Source organism: Heteronotia binoei, chromosome 6, assembly GCF_032191835.1.
Source record: "Heteronotia binoei isolate CCM8104 ecotype False Entrance Well chromosome 6, APGP_CSIRO_Hbin_v1, whole genome shotgun sequence".
In the NCBI taxonomy this organism is placed as follows: Eukaryota; Metazoa; Chordata; class Lepidosauria; order Squamata; family Gekkonidae; genus Heteronotia; species Heteronotia binoei.
The window spans coordinates 49,682,278-49,703,260 of NC_083228.1; the positions used below are offsets into that span (position 1 = coordinate 49,682,278).

The 20,983-nt window shown below is 39.5% G+C and overlaps 1 protein-coding gene across 2 annotated transcripts in view; it reads right to left on the reverse strand.

Annotated features, from left to right (window-relative positions):
* Positions 1–20,983, reverse strand: part of DOCK1 (dedicator of cytokinesis 1) — a 550,707-nt gene that overhangs the window by 23,460 nt on the left and 506,264 nt on the right. For both annotated transcript variants that reach the window (XM_060241424.1, XM_060241423.1), the window contains exons 45-49: positions 20,705–20,881; positions 18,572–18,655; positions 12,501–12,638; positions 4,680–4,825; positions 1,535–1,733 (exon numbers count right to left, since the gene is read on the reverse strand). In XM_060241424.1, coding sequence (XP_060097407.1) covers positions 1,535–1,733; positions 4,680–4,825; positions 12,501–12,638; positions 18,572–18,655; positions 20,705–20,881 — 744 coding nt within the window. The remainder of the gene's footprint in view (positions 1–1,534; positions 1,734–4,679; positions 4,826–12,500; positions 12,639–18,571; positions 18,656–20,704; positions 20,882–20,983) is intronic.

Below are 20,983 nucleotides of genomic sequence, written 5' to 3' on the forward strand. Positions count from 1 at the left end.
AAAACTTGTCCTGCTCCGGCGGGGAGGGCGGGATACAAATAAAATTTAATTGTTGTTGTTGTTGTCCTTTGTTGTCTAATGTGTTCATTTCATATATATATGGTCAGCCTGATCCTATAAATCAGCAATAACTGCACTGGAAGAAACAGTTGACTGTGCTCTGTTTTCTGCTAACTATGTATAACATCCAATTTTCACTTAAGGCTGGGTCAAGAGTTCCACTGTTCTGGTAGACTTGAAAGGTGCAAAGGGTCCTGAGTAAAACACTTGTGCAAAATAAAGTAAAGGTACACATATGCTTCACTGTGTACATGTGAGCAGTTTGAGCTCTTCCACCTAACATGTGGTGAAATTATCTTTTCTATTTGAATATGCTGATACAGACAACTGGCCGATCAACTGCTTATTTGACCACAACAATGAGTTACCACTCATATATGCCACAACATATACGTGCTGGGATTCCTGAAATGCTCCCATGTAAATTCCTATGCGAATGCTGCAGTATCACCGTATTTTTCGCACCATAAGATGCACCCCCCCCAAAAAAAGTGGGGGGAAAAGTGTGTGCGTCTTATGGAGTGAAGGTACCGGTACCTACCTTCCGGGGGGGGGGGGGCGATCCGCTGCCTCCGAACCCGGCGCTTCCTCCGTGCCTGCCTGTCTGGCTTCAGCTCTGACGCTTACAGCAAGCGCCAGGATCGCTCCCTCTGCCCTCCGATCCTGGCGCTTGCTGTAAGCATCAGAGCTGAAGCCAGGCAGAAAGGCACGGAGGAAGCACCCGCCCCCTCCGCAAACCCAGCGCTTTGCGAGTGCCGGCTGTGGAGAGGGCAGCGTGCTTCCTCTCTGCCTGCCTGGCTTCAGCTCTGATGCTTACAGCAAGCGGCAGGATCGCTCCCTCTGCCCTCCGATCCCGGCACTTGCTGTAAGCATCAGAGCTGAAGCCAGGCAGGCAGGCACGGAGGAAGCACCCGCCCCCTCCGCAAACCCAGCGCTTTGTGAGCGCCGGCTGTGGAGAGGGCAGCGTGCTTCCTCCGTGCCTGCCTGCCTGGCTTCAGCTCTGACGCTTACAGCAAGCGCCAGGATCGCTCCCTCTGCCCTCCGATCCCGGCACTTGCTGTAAGCATCAGAGCTGAAGCCAGGCAGAAAGGCACGGAGGAAGCACGCTGCCCCCTCCACATCCAGCGCTCGCAAAGCGCTGGGTTTGCGGAGGGGGCGGGTGCTTCCTCCGTGCCTGCCTGCCTGGCCTTAGCTCTGATGCTTACAGCAAGCGCCGGAATCGGAGGGCAGAGGGAGCGATCCTGGCGCTTGCTGTAAGCGTCAGAGCTGGAGCCAGGCAGGCAGGCACGGAGGAAGCGCCGGGATCGGAGGCAGCGGATCGCCCCCCAGGAGGAAGGTGTGTCCTATTGTCCGGAGCGCCTTATGGTGCGAAAAATACGGTATATCAAGCACAATACAACTATTGTGACTATCCATTCAGTTCAGGTGCACAAAAGCTCTTGCTCACAACTAAGTATGGCTCAGTTATCATTACCGTTTCTGAAAGTATCACTGCTTCAGACTGCTGCAAAGAAATATCTGTTGATTTAAATTCTTTTTCGAATATTTCTTGGTGCTTGCTGTTTCTCTTTTCTTTTTTCTTCTCCTTCTTATCTTTATCTGGGTCATCCTTGTCCAACTTATCTTGTGATCTAGAATGCATTTTCTTTGGCAGAAGGGGCTCAAGCACAAACCTGAAAGACATTCATATTTACAATGATGACTAATATATTAATGTCAAACATGCCATTTACATTTTGTAACTGCAGCATAATTTAGTACATCATCCCTTTATAAGCCTAGCAAACTCAATAATACAATGATGGGGAAAAGGAACAGCCAAACAGTGTCCGGCTGTCTTTTGCTAAAGTCTGCTTATGAGTCTATTATGGAACAGCCATTGGCAATTCCTAAATGTGGCAGATTTATTACAATACTAATTCCTTATGTCTGTTAATGATTAAAGTTCAAAAAACACTCTGACTGAAGAACCATCTGTTTGTCTTCTTTGATATACTGATAGTTTGTAAAGCATTATAGTGAGTGTGTAGCTTAGCAGCTAAGAGAGAGAGAGCTGTGATCCAGGAGATCATTGGTTGAAATCTCCACAAACTCCCTATGTGGCCCTAGTCTCAATCTACTATCTGAACTATGGGGATATTAATAATGGCCCACTTTACAGGACTGTTGTAAGGACTACTGTTATCATTTCATATCAAGTGCTACCAGAATACTAAGTATTATTATAGTAGAAATCTAGATGAAAGTTGGATATGTTTAGAAATACTAATGAAAACATTAGTAAAACTATTAAAAAGACTGTAATTGTAAATATATGTACATATTATGTGGCAGAGATAGCAGAGACATATATGATCAGTATTCTCCCACAAACTTAAAGCCACAACTTCACAGTTCTTCTACACACTTATATTTACAGTGCAATCTTGATGGGGGATGAAATCAGCACAGAGAGGTGGCTGATCACCATGGTGGTATAACTCTAAGTTATGCCAATGTAAGGGGCATTTATGCTGGTGCAGGACACAAGTAGAGTTGTACTATGCACTTGCACTAGCACACCTGCACCACAGCCACATGCTGGTGGACTGATACAGGGAACCCCTACACGGGCTTAAATGTGGATGTTCCATGGGATGGGACACTAGTTAGGTGGCTCTCAAAGTGTTTTCAGCATGGGAACCTCCCCTCCCATGAGGTGTAAAATTGCACTGGCAAAAATGCTGGCACAGTCTATTGATGGCTATGGTAACTCCTAATTCACTTCCCTCTACACAGTTGCAGCCACACTCACAGGAACTCAAACAACTCGGGATACCAACCAAGTATGCACCAAATCAGCACCCCCCCCCCCCCGCATGCTGTCCCTATCCCTCCTCAGCACCCAATCACAGCCCCCCTGCCCTACAAACAATTCCAGGAGGTCACTTCACAACTCCAGAGGTAGGGTCAGCAGTACAGAATGCTGTCTGACAGCTCCCTGCTGTGAGGACTTAGAGCGAGTCCACATGCACCTCAGAGGCAGGCAAAAAACAGACGGCACCTAGCACTGCTGTGCAAGTACTTAGGGGGAATACACGACAGAGAAAGCAAAGTCCATACTTTGTGGCTGACCTCTCCCAGATTTTGGCCCTCACTGGAACACTGGCTTGTCCGCTTGGATCCCAAGGAGAAGCCACGCATGTACAGGTAAACGAGGTACACCTTCACCAACCTCCATTCCTCTCTTTGCCAACAACAGCGGCAATGTGTCTTTTGATTTATTTAATATTAATTTAATTTCTAGCCCACCCTTCTCACAAGGTGGGCTCAGGGCGAGTTGCAACATGGTGATAAACAAAATCATAAACAATAAAATTCACATTTAAACCACCTTAAACTACCTTAAATCTAATCTGTAATAAAACAATGGCATCCAGGCTAATTCAGCTGTATTTCATGGGATACATTAAGTTAAACACTTCTCCAGCAATTTGTCACTAGTTCTTACAGGACCGAAATCATCATACTTAATACTCACAATTTTCAGAGATGGAAATCATTTCTCTGTTATCTATTTAATTCATTTCTACCCTACCTTTCTCACCAATAGGGGCTGAAAGCAATTCACATTATTCTCCTCTCCATTTTATTCTCACAACAGTCCTGTGAGGTTGATTAGGCTGAGAGCAAATGATTGGCCCAAGGTCACCTTGCGAGCTTCTATAGCCCTATATTATTTTATCCATCTGTTGTTGTGATACATACAGAACATCACATTGTCCAAATACTGCTAATGGGCTACGTGAGTTTAGTTTTTACTTCACAGCCTGCTTTCCAGACATACGATTTCTTAGAGCCTCTTACATTGCCATATGAAGCAGAATTATACCCTTCTAAGTCCACTGAAATCAATGGGCTTGAAACAATGTAAAGTCAGCTTAGGAAAAGACTGTTAAAAAACTAGCTCTATGGAGCAGCAATCAACATTGAAGGCCTAGATCTCTGCCTGCAAAAGTTAGAAAGGTAAGAGTTACGAAGCATTCATTTAAAATTAACATCGTAACTAGCTCCAGTCAAGAACTGCATGGATTCAGGAATGAGTGTCTTAATAAGTTTGAAACCTGAGGTGAAAATCATTAACTGGCTTCAATGAATCCTTAATTTTGATACATTTAATAAAGAAACAAGGGTGACAAATTAGTAAAAGTCCCAAGGCTAAGGATTTAAAGTGCCACCACCTAGATACAAGAATCCATGTGCAATTTTGACATACAGGACAAGAAAATCTCCCAAAGCCACACATTTTAATTTTTTGTGTATGCATGTACATATGTATAGTAATATCTTATTGCTTATCCCAAATATGAACAAAAGGGAAATTCTGGGTACCAGCAAGACATGAAAGCAGGAGCAGGCAAGCTCCTTGACATGTACAATGAACAGCACCATACAAGACTCTTTTGCCTACTTGGCATGCAAAGCTAGCTTTTTGCTTAAAGGGCCCAAGGGGAGACCCTGAAATGCTGGCAGCACTGCTAGAACTCATCTTGCCCCCCCAGACCTACTTAGCTTCAGCAAGACTGCTGCATGGTGTAGCCTTCCAATCATGTTGTGGAACCTGAGGTCTGCCCACCTACCCATCAGAGCCAGGTCTAGAAGGTGTGCTGTCAGATGAAATTGAGGAAACTGATGCAATAGACAGTGGCCTTGAGGAAGAAGGCATTGTGAATGATCTAACCATAGATCTTGGACGACTGCCTCGTCTATCATCCACAGTGGAGGGCTACAAAACAGAGAAAATATAATTTTACTGTTTACAGAACACATTGAAGATGCAACTGTCAAATGTTGCCTATGATGACTTTGAGTCCACATAAAAATCTACCGTTATTTAGGTGTCATTCATATTCCTTAGCAAAAGAATATGTTCTCTTATAGCCTTTTGTAAAGAGAGGTATTTCAAATCACATTTCCATTCATTGAGGCCACAGCAATCTCTCTCTCTCTCATGCATATTTATATTACTTATGTAATCTATATATTTCAAATAAAAATGTTGCTGAAACACAAATATTGTACAAAAGGTAGTTTCACAGAGAAACATTTGGACTGGACAAATATATTTTATATGATAGTTTAAATGCAAGAGTTTATAGTTTTGAATTTTTATTCAAGGTTTGTTAGCTATTAACAACTAATATATGCATAAAATAATTGAACTCTTCCAGCAAAACCAGGAATCCCATGCTGTTTGATCACAGGTAGATTTTTTCACCCTGTCAGCTTCTAGGAGGCTGGTGCAGCGTAAGTCAGACAGAAATGATAAAATTCCATCAATTCTGACAGGTCTTAGCTGTAGATCAGAGCCATAGTGGGAGGATAACATCTGGGCGTAAGCTTGCCAGTCAATTCCTGTATACAACATTAATATGTGCTACTGAAACAAATGACATGTAAACAAAATTTATGTCAATCTACCTTCTCACGGGGAATGCATTCTTTTCTAGAGCAATTATGTCCAAAATTTTGTCACTCGTGGCCCCACCAAAAATGATTTTAAGTTTAACAAAATAAGATTCTAATTTTTAGGAACACAATTCTCTTTTGGATTTTGTATATAGTATTTATTTATTTAGAAAATTTATATGCCAACTCTCCAGAGGATTTTATTTGGAAGCTGACCTTTTCAATTCGTGGCCACTGCCTGAAGAGTGGTGTGGGCTTCTGAAGCTAAAAAAGTTGCCCACACATGTCCAGCACTTAACCATTTGTATCTGATAACTGCATTTCAGAGGGCAGCCTCAGGTCTGCAGTAGAACAACTACATTTGAGTCAATAGCACCTTAAAGACCAACAATGATAACGTATACAGTATGGGAGCAATATTGTACTGTATACTGTAGCAGCAAGTTACAAAGTTGGTTTCTCTCAGTTTTATATATGTGCTTATTTTAGCATAAATATAAAAATAGATTGTAAAAGTCAAGTGGTTTATATTTTTCTTCAAAGAACTCTTTTCTTTTAGACTTTTCAGAAATTAAATTTTGCCATGGATTTTACGCTTTATCATAAAAGTATAATTACAAGGGTATATCTAGCAGCCTAGGCTTTGGGACACCTGACAAGCATAGTGGGCTGACTTACTCCCAACATACCACATTTCTCTAAAGCAAAGTTCACACATAATAACAAGAGTACACATGCCTCAGTAGTACACAAGGCAGTTCTCAGACTTCCAGACATTTGATTGAAAGGGAGTTGTAACCTGGATAGCCAGTTTGGTGTAGTGGTTAAGAGCGACAGACTCTAATCTGGAGAACTGGGTTTGCAGCCAGCTGGGTGATCTTGGGTCAGTCACAGTTCTCTCAGAGATGTTCTCTTGAGAGCAGTGCTCTCAGAGCTCTCTCAGCTCTACCTACCTCACAGGGTGTCTGCTGTGAGGAGATTGTAAGCTGCTCTGAGACTCCGAGTGAAGGGTGCGGTATAAATTCAACTCTTCTTCTTCCCTATATATGTGGCTGGCAAGATTTCCATGACTGTAATGGTATTTTTCTTGAGAATTCACCATAGCAGAAATGCTAATAGTAGAGTATACACACCCTGTGTAGAAGTCCTTTTTCATGCATGTCCACAAGGACTTAAACCCAGTGGAGCTTTCTGTACTCCAAAGGTAGTAGTGTCAAACTGGCCTGTTTGTATGTCTCATCCCCCTATTACTGATGCAAACTCTTCTTGGAACAAAAGATCTTTAGACATGATGTAGCATCATTCAAACATTATGGCCTATATCTGTCAACACCAGTCACAGCAGCTCTATGATACTCTAAGCAATATGCAAGTTTTTGAGAAAGAACGAAAACTAAATTCTGCAAAGCAGAGAATTAATCTAAATCTGGTGAATGTAGCATGGGTATGTTTCTACAATTCCCATAAGTATCATTATAAAATAGTAGCTGGTGCAGTGTGCTTTTTAGAACATAGTTATAAGGAATACAATCTTCCAATTGCATACATATATTTTTATCAGTGGCGGGAACATTATTGCTACTTAAGCAATTTCTAATTGCTTGTTTGGACACAAGTTTTACAAAGCTACTGATAACGAATCTTTGAAATGACAGTGGGTCTTCATTATTTTGCTTAGCTTCAGGGTTAACACATGATTTGTGTAGTTAATAAAGCTTGAAAAATCTGCTCTGTGTGGGACCAAATACACAACATATGTCACTATGACAAAACAGAGAGAACAACACTGAGTTTAATACACACAAGATTTACAGTTATAAATGTCTGAAGGATTTCTGAATGCATGCAAATTTTTTCAAAGTAAACTGAGAAAGGAGGAATAAATTATGCCTAAATGCTTCCATGTTTTTTTAATTAGTTATTATTTTACCTAAAATGCACAGTAGTTCTACACAACATACTGACAGATGTTCCGGCTGACTGTTAACACCCAAAGCACAGTATCAACACTAAAAGCTATCCAAGTAGGCCCTACAGAAAACCAGCACCGCTCCTTAAAGACTGCAGTTTAAAAACTGGGGATCACCTTTATTCTCCTTTCCCATTCTTCTTACTGAACAAATTTAATACCAGTTAAGGTCAGCATGTCAAGCCTTCCCCCATCTTACAAAGTAAGACAGCTTGTAAATTTTTCAGTGCTGGCACTCAGGAGGAATGCCTTCCCCACTGATGTTTGCTGGTGCCTAGTTTTTTTTATAGAGGCTTACCATGTTCCCACTTAAGGTGGGAGATCTTCTGTCTTCAGATGCTGTTGCCCACCACTGCCCAGCTGGGTGGTGGGAACAAAGCAGCTGACAAAATGTTGGGGGCACAATCATTGTCAATGATGTGATGACAGAACCTCTGGTGCAACCTGTAAATGATGTCATTGTGTGGGGGCGACGCTCAGGATAAAGTGTCACTCCTAGTGCAACTTCCAGATTGTATCAGAAATTGCATCATCATGGTGGGGACAATGTGTTGCTGTTCAGTCGCACAGATAACTCCCAAAGACGTAAGTTTTCACCTTCCCCAACTCCTGTTAGTTGATAGGCCATGTCTGGCATGCATGACAACCCTATTTCTATACTTTCTTATTTGTTAATAACATTTGCGAGATGTTGTGCTAATGTGGATTTGGAGGTGACCTTTACAAACTGCAAATATTTCATAGGCTGTGTTAACAAGAGGCTTAGTAAGAATGGTCAGAATCAGGACCATACTTAATAGCAACATGTGACTGACTACTTGCAGTTGCATAATCCTGATTTTTTAAGATTAAAACAACTTCAGTGCTTGAGCCTAGCTTAGCAAGAAAGATACTATAATATTCCTTGACATGTCCCCCTGACTTCAAAGGGTGGCTGCTTCAAAAGCTATCAAATATCACTTGAGGATTTCATCTCATATAAAAAGTTTAAATTGCATACAACCTATATTTTAAAGCAAACAGTGAAGCCAGTATGCAGAACTAGCTAATGATCTTATTGGCTATATCTGAGGGTAATATGGTTGATGCAAAAATAATAATTAAAAGACATTATTATATACTAGACTGATGCTCTCCTGGGCCACTGAAACATCTCCTGGGACATTTCAATTCAAGAAGCTTTTCTGCTAACCTCAAACTAATCATATTTCTACAAAAATACTTCAAAGGGAAGTTCCAGTATGAAACTGCTGAACTAGAATGTATTAGTAAATGAAATTATCTTGAATTCAGATGAAAGAGTAAATTTATTGTAAAATAGTTTTAGTCTTTCCTGTGCAACAAAATATATAGAGAAATAAAGGTATAGAACTTGTGGGGGTGCCACCCTCTTCTCCAGCTGAGATCCTCTTATTTTGGACTTGGTTATTTTAATAGGCACCCCCTTTTACAGCATAAATGCAAAGGGGATCTGAAACTTGGAGAGGGTACAGTCATGACATTGGAAAATCCCAGGGAAGAAGCAGAAAGGTGTGCTGGCACTGGAAACTGCAGTCTCCTCCAGCACTGGGTAATATCACTCTCAATAATAAAATACTTTTCAACATTGGTATATGTGAAAACCTACCTCAGAAGTGTCTGCCCAATCCAAGGAAGTTGCTATTAGTATTTCATTAACTAATGCTCAGTTCCTCTTTTTCATTTTTTTAAGCCAATCAAGGGCACTCAAGTCAATAATTTATGCTTCATCATGATGCAGGAACTATCTCTACTCACCCAAACTTTTGTGTCAATGAAGATCTGGTTCACTGCAACCTGATTAAAGTATGTTAATCATGTTGTCTCAACAAGGCTCTTGGAGCTTGTGCAGATTTGGTTCACAATAGTCTAATAAAGCTAGTTTCCCAACATTTTCCTGCCAAAGTTTGACAGCAGTTAATTTTAAACCAGCCAATGAGATTCAATTTTTTTATCTTGATCCAAACCAAAGCCAGGATGGCCCAAGTCCCACCTTATATAGTGAATGGTCCTACAGGTTTTTGGTCCAGAGTGCTTCCAGGATGCTATGGCAAAGTGGCTAAAGGCTAAATCCAAGCAAGAGAAGGTGATGCAGGTAGGAAATACTTTTTGTTCGGAAACAGGTGACTTTACAATTATTAGATGATGTACCCATGACTTTGGTAGATTTGGTTAAGAGTCTAGGGGTATTCTCTTGCCCTTAGAGATGGAGATGCAGGGTTGGTTATTGTACTAGGAATCTCTTCTCATTTGGTTTAGAAACTGCATCCCCTAGTCGATACAGCTGAGCTCATCTGTTTGATCCAAGCTACTCTCTGCGATTCTAGATTACCATATCATGCTTTATGTAGGTCATCCTTGAAGACTGCTCAGAAGCTTCAGTAAGTGTTGAATGGAACTACTCAGCTGTTGATGGGAGCTGATAAAATCAGTCTTATTACTGAGAGCTTGAATATGTAAAGTGGCTTCCAGTTTGTTTCCAAGTTCAATTTAAGGTGCTTTAAAAATATTTAAAGTGCTTATGGCCTGGGACCCACATCTTTGTTGGACTGCCTTTTCTGGTACGAACTTTTGAGAAAATGCTGCTGGAACTCACTATGCCAAGGATGGTGAGAACTGTTTCTGCTCGAACTTGGCCTCTCTGTGATAGCCCCACCTTTGTTCAGAAAACATGGCAAGGCTGAACTGTGTAAGGGCCTTCAGGTAGTTTATTGTTTACCATTGTTGGCCCATCTAATAGCAATTTTTGTTGTTCTCTGAACATAAGAATATAAGAACAGAAGAGAAGCCATGTTGGATCAGGCCAACGGCCCAACCAGTCCAACACTCTGTATCACACAGTGGCCAATAATTTATACACACACACACACACACACTGTGGCTAATAGCCACTGATGGATCTCTGCTCCATATTTTTATCTAACCCCCTCTTGAAGCTGGCTGTGCCTGTAGCCGCCACCACCTCCTGTGGCAGTGAATTCCACAGGAGGTGAAGAAGTACCTCCTTTTATCCATTCTAACCCGACTGCTTAGCAATTTCATTGAATGCCCACGAGTTCTTGTATTGTGAGAAAGGGAGAATAGTACTTCTTTCTCTACCTTCTCCATCCCATGCATTATCTTGTAAACCTCTATCATGTCACCCCGCAGTCGACATTTCTCCAAGCTAAAGAGCCCCAAGCGTTTTAACCTTTCTTCATAAAGAAAGTGTTCCAAGCCTGTAATCATTCTAGTTGCCCTTTTCTGCACTTTTCCCAATGCTCTGTATTTTGTTGTATTTTGCTGATGAGAGCGTTTAGTATCACTTCAGGATTTTTTCCCTTTCTTTCTTTAAACAAGACATATATATGAAAATCACTTTGAATAATTGCTTTTCTGTTGATTTTCAGAAAAGTTTTTTTAAAAAATTCTTAGAAAGAAAGAAAGAGCCCATCTTGAAATCCCAATATTCTCTGCCTATAGCTAATCATTAGTAGATTTCACAGAGCAGGAGTTTCCTGCTACCCTGTCTGTCCTTCTGCAGCCCATTGAACCCCCACAATTTTCTTCCCTGCTACCTCCTTTTGCAAATGAAAATCCCATTCCATTGGATAAACTGCCTCATTGCATACCGAACACTGACATATTATGCCTAGTATGCCAATTTAGCACTAATGACTGCTGCTGTGAATATCTCCCCCCCACCACACACACACACAAACACTTATCTTGTACACTTTTGGCTTCACAGAAGACAAATGGCAGATCTACTGCTGTCATTCACATTTTCTTGCCTTTTGGGTCTACTCTTTCCTTCATACTGTGGCAGGTGTTAATTAAGGATCAAAATAAAATTGACTATTGATTGGTAAAAGATTGAGATCAAACTGATTAGGTCAAGAGAGACAGATAGGGTTTCTTGGAGGGCATTGTAGAAGCTACTGCAGTAGTGTGAAATATGACTGTTGGCCTTGCTTGGAAAATCCCAAAGAAACCCAGAAAATGAGACTGTGGTTAGCTAGCTAGCAAACTGATGTTACAACATGCAGCTTGATGGAACAGGAATATATGTATTGCACCCCGGGAGAAGATTCCTGGAGAATCTCAAAGATGCTGTTTACTGAACCGGAAAGCTGTGGTTTAGCTTGCCTTGTGACTGCAAATAATGCTGCCATGTAATGCCATGTATGGAAAGTACCTAAAGGGACCAATTGTGTCCCACCTGTGTCTTGACATGTTTCCAGTTTAGTTGAGTCTGCTAATGTATAACTTAAAGCATTATAAAACCTTGTGTTCTTCCTTTAATCAGTGTCAGACTCATTTCTTCTGGCATGAGCCATATGGGTCATATCCATGTGCATGTTATTTCAGTAAAAAAGCTGTTTTCCTGATCCTGCCTCAGCCCTCATCTGTCACTGAACCACCCGTCAATTGCCTACTGCAGGGGTCTTTCCTGCTACAATACCAGTATAAACACCTGACAGCAGAGGAAACCCCTTCATGCATCTGACAAAGTGTGCTTTTGTTCATGAACATTTATGCAACAATAAACTGCTTAGTCTTTAGGGTACCACAGGACTTTTTATTGGTTTGGCTGTAACAGACTAACATGGCTACTCATTTGGAATTTATCAAATGAGCAATTAAGGCCAAGCGCGTGTGAACCAATCTAAAGCTGCTGTTTTTGAACAGCAATTTTCCACATGGAGTTTTACTTGTCTGACTTGCTTGCTGTACTGTACTGGAGTTGGGTTTGACAGGCTACTCACTTTCAAGACCAAGCCTGCTTCTGAGTCTCAGGGCTGAACTGACCATTTAACTGAAAAGAGAAAATTCCCAGTGTGCCACTGCTCTAAAGGACACAGGGGCCACTCAGCCTGCTTTGCTCTGGTATTAATTTAACTTCCCAGTCCATGGGCCCTCATTAATAATGCAACATTAACTAGGAATAAAATAATTGTTTTTATTGCCATGCACTTTAGAAGTAAAATTTTTTAAGAAATGACACATCTAGAAAACTACTTACCAGACTCCTGACCCCATATTGCTTTTCAACTTTTTCTTTCAGTTGCTTGAAACAGGCTTCCATTCTCTCATGAAATGGTCTAAGTGCTTCTGTTACTTTCTCCCCGTGAATTCGGATACCTTCAGTCAGGAATGGAATCTGAAACAGATCATCATCTTTTAATCATAAATGCTTTGATTTTCAGTCAGAAGAAGGAAAAGGGGCTGTCACCTAAACTGTAAGCAAAACACTTCCTGGAATAATTTCAAATGCACATGCATTGTCCTTCTCTAGTGGTTCTTAGAGTAGGACTAAAACTGTGCCTGACTTTGGGCCACAGTTGTTGGTATTGTTATTCCAGTAAATCTCAAAATTACTGCAGGTTAAGTTGTTAGGTTAAAAAAAAAATTGAGCCATTTTGAGATACACAACTAAATTAATCAGGATGAATACATATTCCATCTACACTGTTCTGAAAAGAATATCCAGGCATCCTATGAGCTGAATTAGCATGGTGATAAATGTTGACTCTTGAGGTAGACTATTAATGTCAACCTCAACAGATTTCAAGAGAATAAATAGCAAAGAAACAAAGCCTGCCTTTGGTTAACAAATGGTATTTATGACCTTTTGTACCACACAGGAGGAGAAAACCTCTACTGGAATTTGTACACATCAGTATCTGTTAAGTAAATGTAGAGACTTACATGCTAACTACCAAATCCACATTTTCTAATCAGGTTTTGGTTTTTAAGGGGTTTACTGGTAGAGATAAGGAATAAAGAGGGTAAAATTAATTCTGCTTTATAATTAAAAGTGATCATTTATGTGCAAGGCTGCTGTCACAAAATAACTATGCCATGTTAAAATTATACAATTAGTGTGGAGGTGCAGCTGACCTTTACAATATTTTAAGAGAGCTATTTCACCCCCAGGGCTACTATCCTCTTCTTAGATTCCTCAAACTTAATAAAGGGTGGGGTGGGAAGTCTCTTTCAACCAATATGATTTCTGGGTTTTATATTCTTCGCAGCAATCAAGCTAAGAGGCTGCTTCTTAATAGTTCATAATTAAATCATAATACTGATCAAAAACAGATTTTTTTCTAGCATCATAAACATCCATCTCAATAAGCAGATTTTAAAAGTGTGAAAGATAATAAGTATACAGTTGAACAGCAATTGAACAAAATCAAGGAATCTTGTCAAGATGAAGCCCCAAACAAAATACATTTTGTTGACATTTAGCAGCGCACAGCTGCTGATTCTCTTGGCACTGCAAAAGGAAAAGATGGAAGGAACACAACACTTCTCAGCTGTAGACACAGTTATTTATAACCCATATGGATTTGTCCTTGGCATTAAAAAATAAACATTACAATTGCTACTTTCTTGCTGTGTTGATGACATCTAATGAAGCTCAACTCCTTTAATCACAAAAAGTCCTCATTACCAGCCCTGATCTGGATAGCCCAGGAAATCCTGATCTCATCATATCTCGGAAGGTAAGTAGGGTTGACTTTGACAAGTACTTGGATGGGTAAGCTCCTTGGAATTCCAGATCCCGGAGGCTTTATTCAGCCACCTTTCTGAATATCCAGTAAAGGTTAGTCAACAGAGATCACTAAGACTTCCAGGTACACATACACACTCACATGCACATAAAAATACAAAAATATACAAAAAACACAAAAGTCCTAATTATATAACATCACTTGGTAAATTATAAACTGACACTGAAGTTGTCCTTTCTAGGCAATGTATCTAGAGATGCCAGCCTCCAGGTGGGACCTAGGGATCCCCTGGAATTACAGCTCACCTCCGGATCAGTTCCCCCACATAAAATATATACCTTGGAAGGTGGATTCTATGGCACTGTACCCCACTGAGGTACTTGTCCTCCCTAAACTTCATCCCCACATTTCCAGGATCTTCCCAACCTGGGGCTGTCAATCCAATCCCCCACCCCCACCCCATCCCTTGCTGGTGTCCAGGGGTATCTGGCAACCCTGCAGCTGACCAACACTCCAGTCCTGGGCACAGGACAACATAGCATATATTAACTGCACTGGGATTTGGCCAATGAAGATGACCAACCAGCTGTATGATAGTCAGTTTGAGTTCAATAACATAAGTATAGCCATTCTCTTTGCAGACCCTCCAATTTCCACTTTTCCTTATTGCCTATACCATTGGCTATCCTGCCCCACAGTGATCTGTCATCTGAACTATTATATCTGGGCCACTGATTATATTCCAACTTGCACTATGAGCCCGCCTACCTTTGTTATACAGTACTGTGTTATGTTGCTGTTTTAATTGTACTTTTATTGGTTTTATTGTATTTGACTGGTTTTACCTGGATGTAATCTGCCCTGAGCCATCTGGGAAAGGGTGGAATATAAATTTACCAAAATAAAAAAAAAATAAAGAGTAAAAAAGAATAATGTCAATCCACAACCCAAAATTCTGGAATTAAACTAAAAACTTTATGAATGAAGGGTTGTTGTTGATCCTTGCATCTCTTTGGTGAAAGCCCCATATCTTGCACTGAAAATTAAAATGGCTTTTTTCAGGCAAGCATTTGTATTGTTGGAAGGAATGTGCTCTGGTAATCTCTTAGGAGGCATTCCTTTGTATTTTCATTAAGTCAGAAAATTATCTAGTATTTTTAAAAATTCATAACCAAAAACATCTGTATTATGGCACAATTCAAACTATAGTATATACAAAAATAATATTCTAGCACTATAATTTAACTATCTCATTCAGGACCTGAAGATAAACTGGGTTATCTAATCCTGTTTTCTTTGGCACATTTCTCTTTGAAACAAAATACACTTTTGGCCTTTCGGAATATGAAATGATTTTCAGAAAGGTTGAATTCTGGACATTCTCCTTTAGTATTATAAAAATCATTATTGTGTCTGCTTTCAGTTGCAGCTGCTTCAGACAAAAGTATTGTTTCTATTAATCTGATTTAGTTACCTTAGATTTTAAGTAAACAAACAGGAAATACACAGGAGATGTCGAAATGATGTGCAACTATATTAAAATAAAACCATGCATACTATAAAGTTATGCAACCTTGCAATAACATATACGTTTTGCTAGCAATTTAATTCTCTTAGGGGTTAATAGTGTGTCCATGAGCACCATTAGAATTCACTTTTAATACAGTTATTCGGTACAATGACACAGTGCTGACATTAAGTTACTCTCCTGGGAGCAAATTATTTTTCTCTGAAGGACTGGAAATTCCTAAAATCCAATCTGTTGTAAAAGCTTACAGGAAAGAAAAATCAATAGAATTTCAGGAGACCACAATAGTTTTTGTTCAGCAATGCTTTTGCAGTCCGCAGAGAATTACTGAATATTGTATCCTTTCTTCAGCCTCTAAAATAAGAATCCTCTGGAAATTTAAATTATTCTTCTTATAATAAGGACAGAACTGAATATAAAGCAACATGGATGTAGTAGCACTTTCTTTACAAAAGCATTCAGTCACATCTGTGAAATATATAAAAAAATTATCCTGAGGCCAAACACACATTATTTGCATATAACGTTGCAAAAAATACTAGAATTAGCTTTCTAGTTTCCCCCCAACTCAGTATATTTGGTATCTGACCATAATTCCCAAACACTACCGTACTTCAGATCTACATTAAAAAAAAAAGATACAGGTCATCGAAGATCTTAAAAATGGCATTAAAGCTACCATCTCGATGACACTGTTTTATCTTTCTCGTTACAACAATTTCCCTTCATGATTTTTTAAAATGAGCAGTGAAAGAGGAAACCTTTCCCAGAACCTTCACCTTTACATGTACTGCTGAGTTGAATGACACATGACTTTTACTGCTGTGCATTCACTACAGCCTGTTGACTTTAGTATCACAAATGTTATATTCTTATTCTTACATGGTAAAATGTAGAGTTTACCATCTATGTAGATAAGCTGGTGGACTATTTCCATCCTCCGCATCTAAGATCTTAAAAATGGCATTAAAGCTACCATCTCGATGACACTGTTTTATCTTTCTCGTTACAACAATTTCCCTTCATGATTTTTTAAAATGAGCAGTGAAAGAGGAAACCTTTCCCAGAACCTTCACCTTTACATGTACTGCTGAGTTGAATGACACATGACTTTTACTGCTGTGCATTCTGTTGACTTTAGTATCACAAATGTTATATTCTTATTCTTACATGGTAAAATGTAGAGTTTACCATCTATGTAGATACGCTGGTGGGCTATTTCCATCCTCCGCACCCCCCCCCCCAGTGCAGTTCAGATACTTACCAATCTCTCGACATGGGGTGACCCATGTAGCCCCAGGGTTACTGGCACATGAAGCAGGCACTAGTTGATCCACCACACCTAGTTTTACAGCCTCTGCTTTTCAGTAGCCGTTTATGCAAGTGTGTGGGTTGAAAAAAATGTACTGCTGTGCTCCATGAATTTCTGCCTGTCAGCAGAGACTGTAATCAAGGCTACATCACATGTTATTTATCCATATGTCTGCATCCTCCAGGATACCAGGAATGCTTCTTGTGGAGAAACCAGAGTGACTGTGTGATTTAAACTGGAGTCACTCTGCATAATACTGCACTGTAAATCCTTGCTTGTTCAAAGTCCCCATCGTCCCACCAACCCTTTTGTCTCCAGTTAGTCTGCTGTCTTTTTGTACAAGATTATCAAGATCTAATGTGAGTTTCTATCCCAATGTATTACTTCTTAATCTATTACCATATCCTTTCTGGCTTCCTTCTAGACTTAAATTAAAAACAATATTCCTTTCTCTGTCTTTTCTCTTGCTGATGCTATTAAGCTATGTAACATATATTCAGTGTTGGTCTTAAAGGTATCACTGGACTCAGACTTTGTTCTGTGTAATATATATTCACTGACATTCCTTACTTTTTACCATCCACCATTTTGCTTTGTTATTTAGTCCTGCTTCTAATTACTAACTTCTAGCTACACCTAAAGCTAGATCTTCAATATTGATCTTCAATAACACAATCTACATAATAGCTTTCATTAGGATAACTGAAGGACATATACACACTTTTGACAACTCTTCAGCAGAACTGAAGTTACAATATAAAAAAGAGAGAGAAAGTAGATTTGAGGCATATTTTTGAGATCCCAATGTAAAGATTTTCTCAAGACTGTGCATGGTGCATTTTCTTGCAGGCAAAAAAGATGAAGGTGTTGTTGAGTTGAAGTAGGCCAGCGGCCATAAAATCAAGAGGCAATACAACAAGTAAACTCTAAGCAACAATTCCTCTTAAAGTGTCTATTTTTCCCCTTATCCAGCAACACTCTTTAAGGGGGAGAATAGAGACTTTAAGAGCTTTATGCATTTTGCATTTGAACCAAGACAGCTGAAAACATCTACTTATTTTAAAAAGCCACTTAGTTTTTTTCTAGCAATAGCTTGCCTAAATGGCTTTAATGTCACCCTACATCAATCCCATTGCCACTCATTTATCATGTTCTAATTCCTGTTTTTCTTTCTATCTTTTTTCAATGTAGAACCTAACCTACATAGCAAATGCTTGGCATGAAATAACGAATAGTAACAATGAAATGTTCATCTTGGTTCTGATACATCCTTACTAAAGTATTAAAGTATGGCTATTTGCAGATAAATATTAATACATGCATCCATGTGTTCTATTACTGTAAGCAAAAATCACTCCCAGACATGAGAAAATGTGACAACAGATTAAGCTGTACTATTTCATTTTTTTTTCATTTTATTCGATTTATATCCCGCCCTCCCCACCGAGGCGGCTCAGGGGGGCTCTATGATAGTTCATCAGCTGGAAGTTCTAGTGTTACGACTTCTTTAAATTGTGAACCTGTACAGCACAAGATGAAATCATGGACTAATAATGTTAGTCACGTTTGGGAATATAAAATGACAAACTATGTCAGGCACACAAGAATGAATTTGAACTTCTGTTTCAAAGCATTCAAAAATATATACACTACAGAGAATATTTTGATGGCTGAATTTTGTCAGAACTGACAGCAAGCTGCCTTTGAATGCCAGTTGGTTCCTTGACAATTTGATTTACCTGCCATGCTATTAGGTCCTTTAGTTTTTCAATCTTTTCATGATCCTCTGGATGGTCATGGATGTACTTCTCAGTAAAAAAAGCCTAAGGAAAACAATGAAGCACCTCAGTTATTTTACAGAATGGGAATAGGTATCACAGTAAGATTACAGTATGATCAATTTGGATCTTATGTGCAACCTTCCTATCATTAAATGTGACACAGTCACTTCAACAAGGTCCAATAAAAATATTCCACCTCATCAGATGTCTCCTACAGAATATGTATAGCAAGTATAGTTAGGGGAGGGACGGTGGCTCAGTGGTAGAGCATCTGCTTGGGAAGCAGAAGGTCCCAGGTTCAATCCCTGGCATCTCCAAAAAAGGGTCCAGGCAAATAGGTGTGAAAAACCTCAACTTGAGACCCTGGAGAACTGCTGCCAGTCTGAGAAGACAATACTGACTTTGATGGACCAAAGGTCTGATTCAGTATAAGGCAGCTTCATATGTTCAAGCAACCATTCACAACACCAATTTGCACAGCAATTAGTGTTAAAGGCAAAGACTACTAAGGAACATAATGGTGTTTTGTTTTGTTTTTATATTTATATCTTGCATTAGAGAACCAATACTAGTTGTCACCATTCAGTGATCATCATGGTAAATCTGACTGCTTGGCTTGAATGATTTTGAGTCTGTGAAAAATTCTACAGTGGATGTACATAGTGAAGTCACCGCACCTGCGTAGGCTTCTAAAGATCTAACTGTAGTCAAAGTGTCTGTACTATAGAAGTCAGTCCTCCAACACATCACCTCAGTAAGAAAAAAGAACACTGGCACATGGGCACTGACTGGTTTCAAGGCCAATAACAGATTCGTTGGTTGTGCTTTTAGTTAACATTGTTAGTTGCTGATGGGAGACTTCCAGTATCAAATAACTCCTGAAGCCCCATGTACTCATAGTCATCTCAGTAGCTTGGAGATAACAAAGGATATCTGTGGACTGAAGGGGAGGTGACTTTCGTTGGTGTCCTGCCCCAACTGCATTTCTTCAACTTGTCCTTCATGCTGTTATTGGAGGTCTCCTGTTTGCCATGAATGGAATTTCAAGGGCATGTCAGGTTGCAGGGGGCAGCAGGAAAGAAAATTGCATTCAGTGGACACAGATCTCTTCTGTCTGTGGAAGTCTTCTGTGAGGCTCAAATCAATATTCTGTTGCAATGAATTTATGAAGAGAACTATACACAGTGTTAAAAAAGTCATTTTTTCCTTCTACTAATTATTAATTTCTGTAAACTACTCTATTTTTTTTTTGTATTTTTTGTATGGCCAGCTGTTACCAATCATGAGTACAGTAGCATAGTTAAAAGGATAATGTTTATTTTATTTTATGCAAATTATATCCTACTCCCTTCTCCACCAAGCAGGGCTAACTGTATATATTTAAGACTAGGAAAGCTAATGGTAGAGCACCTTCAGGAATCCATTCTACTTAGCTATCAATTGGATGCAACATGATTTTGACATTTCTCCCTTTCCTGGAAATTTATAAGAAAGCACTTACTGATTTTGAGCACATTAACATGGGTTGTATCAAACAATAAAATAAGGACATTATTTTTGAAGCTCCACTGTCATTTTTGATCCCCCCAAGTGGCAACCATCCAACAACCATCCAACTCTTCCAAAGTATAACCAATAGCACATTTGATAATCCTTGGTCCAAATGAACAGACAACTCAGAAGTAAGAAGTATGCTCTATGGTATTAAAAAAGGAACAACAGAAAGCTTGAAGAACAGATCAAAACCAAAGCCCCAGTGACTGCAGCACTTGAGTTTTCCTACAGGCTCTTGGTTCAGTGATTGTAAGAGGGCTGGCTTTGTCCTCCCCAGCTGAAAAATATTATAGACACATTTTCACAAATAGGTAGATTAATGATTCAAAATCTAACTTCTAAAAGGGAATATTCTGTTGAAAATCAATATTTTTAAAACAATATTGGTTTTTAAAAACTAAACGTTTTAAACACATTTTAAGCACTAATTATGGTTGCATAATTAGACAATCTGTCAGTATTTACCAGTGCTATGTTTTCCACCTTTAAGGCACTAATGTGATCATTCATACTCAGAGAGAAGACTAACCAGCATACCTTTTCATAGTTGGTGAAGCCACCCATAACTGCAGGATCCACAATACCATTTAGTAGCATAGACAGAGGATTAATTGGTAGATTTGGATCATTTAAATGTTGTTGAACCATATTGTTGATTTTATCATTTGTTAACTGCATAGTTTCTATTGCATTTTCAAGTGGGCTGATTTCAACCTGCAGTAACAGCATGAATATGTACACAATTAAAAACAGATAATCATAGTTCCCCTATTGGTTTAATGCTCATCAGACCTATCAACTGAAAATAGCAGATCT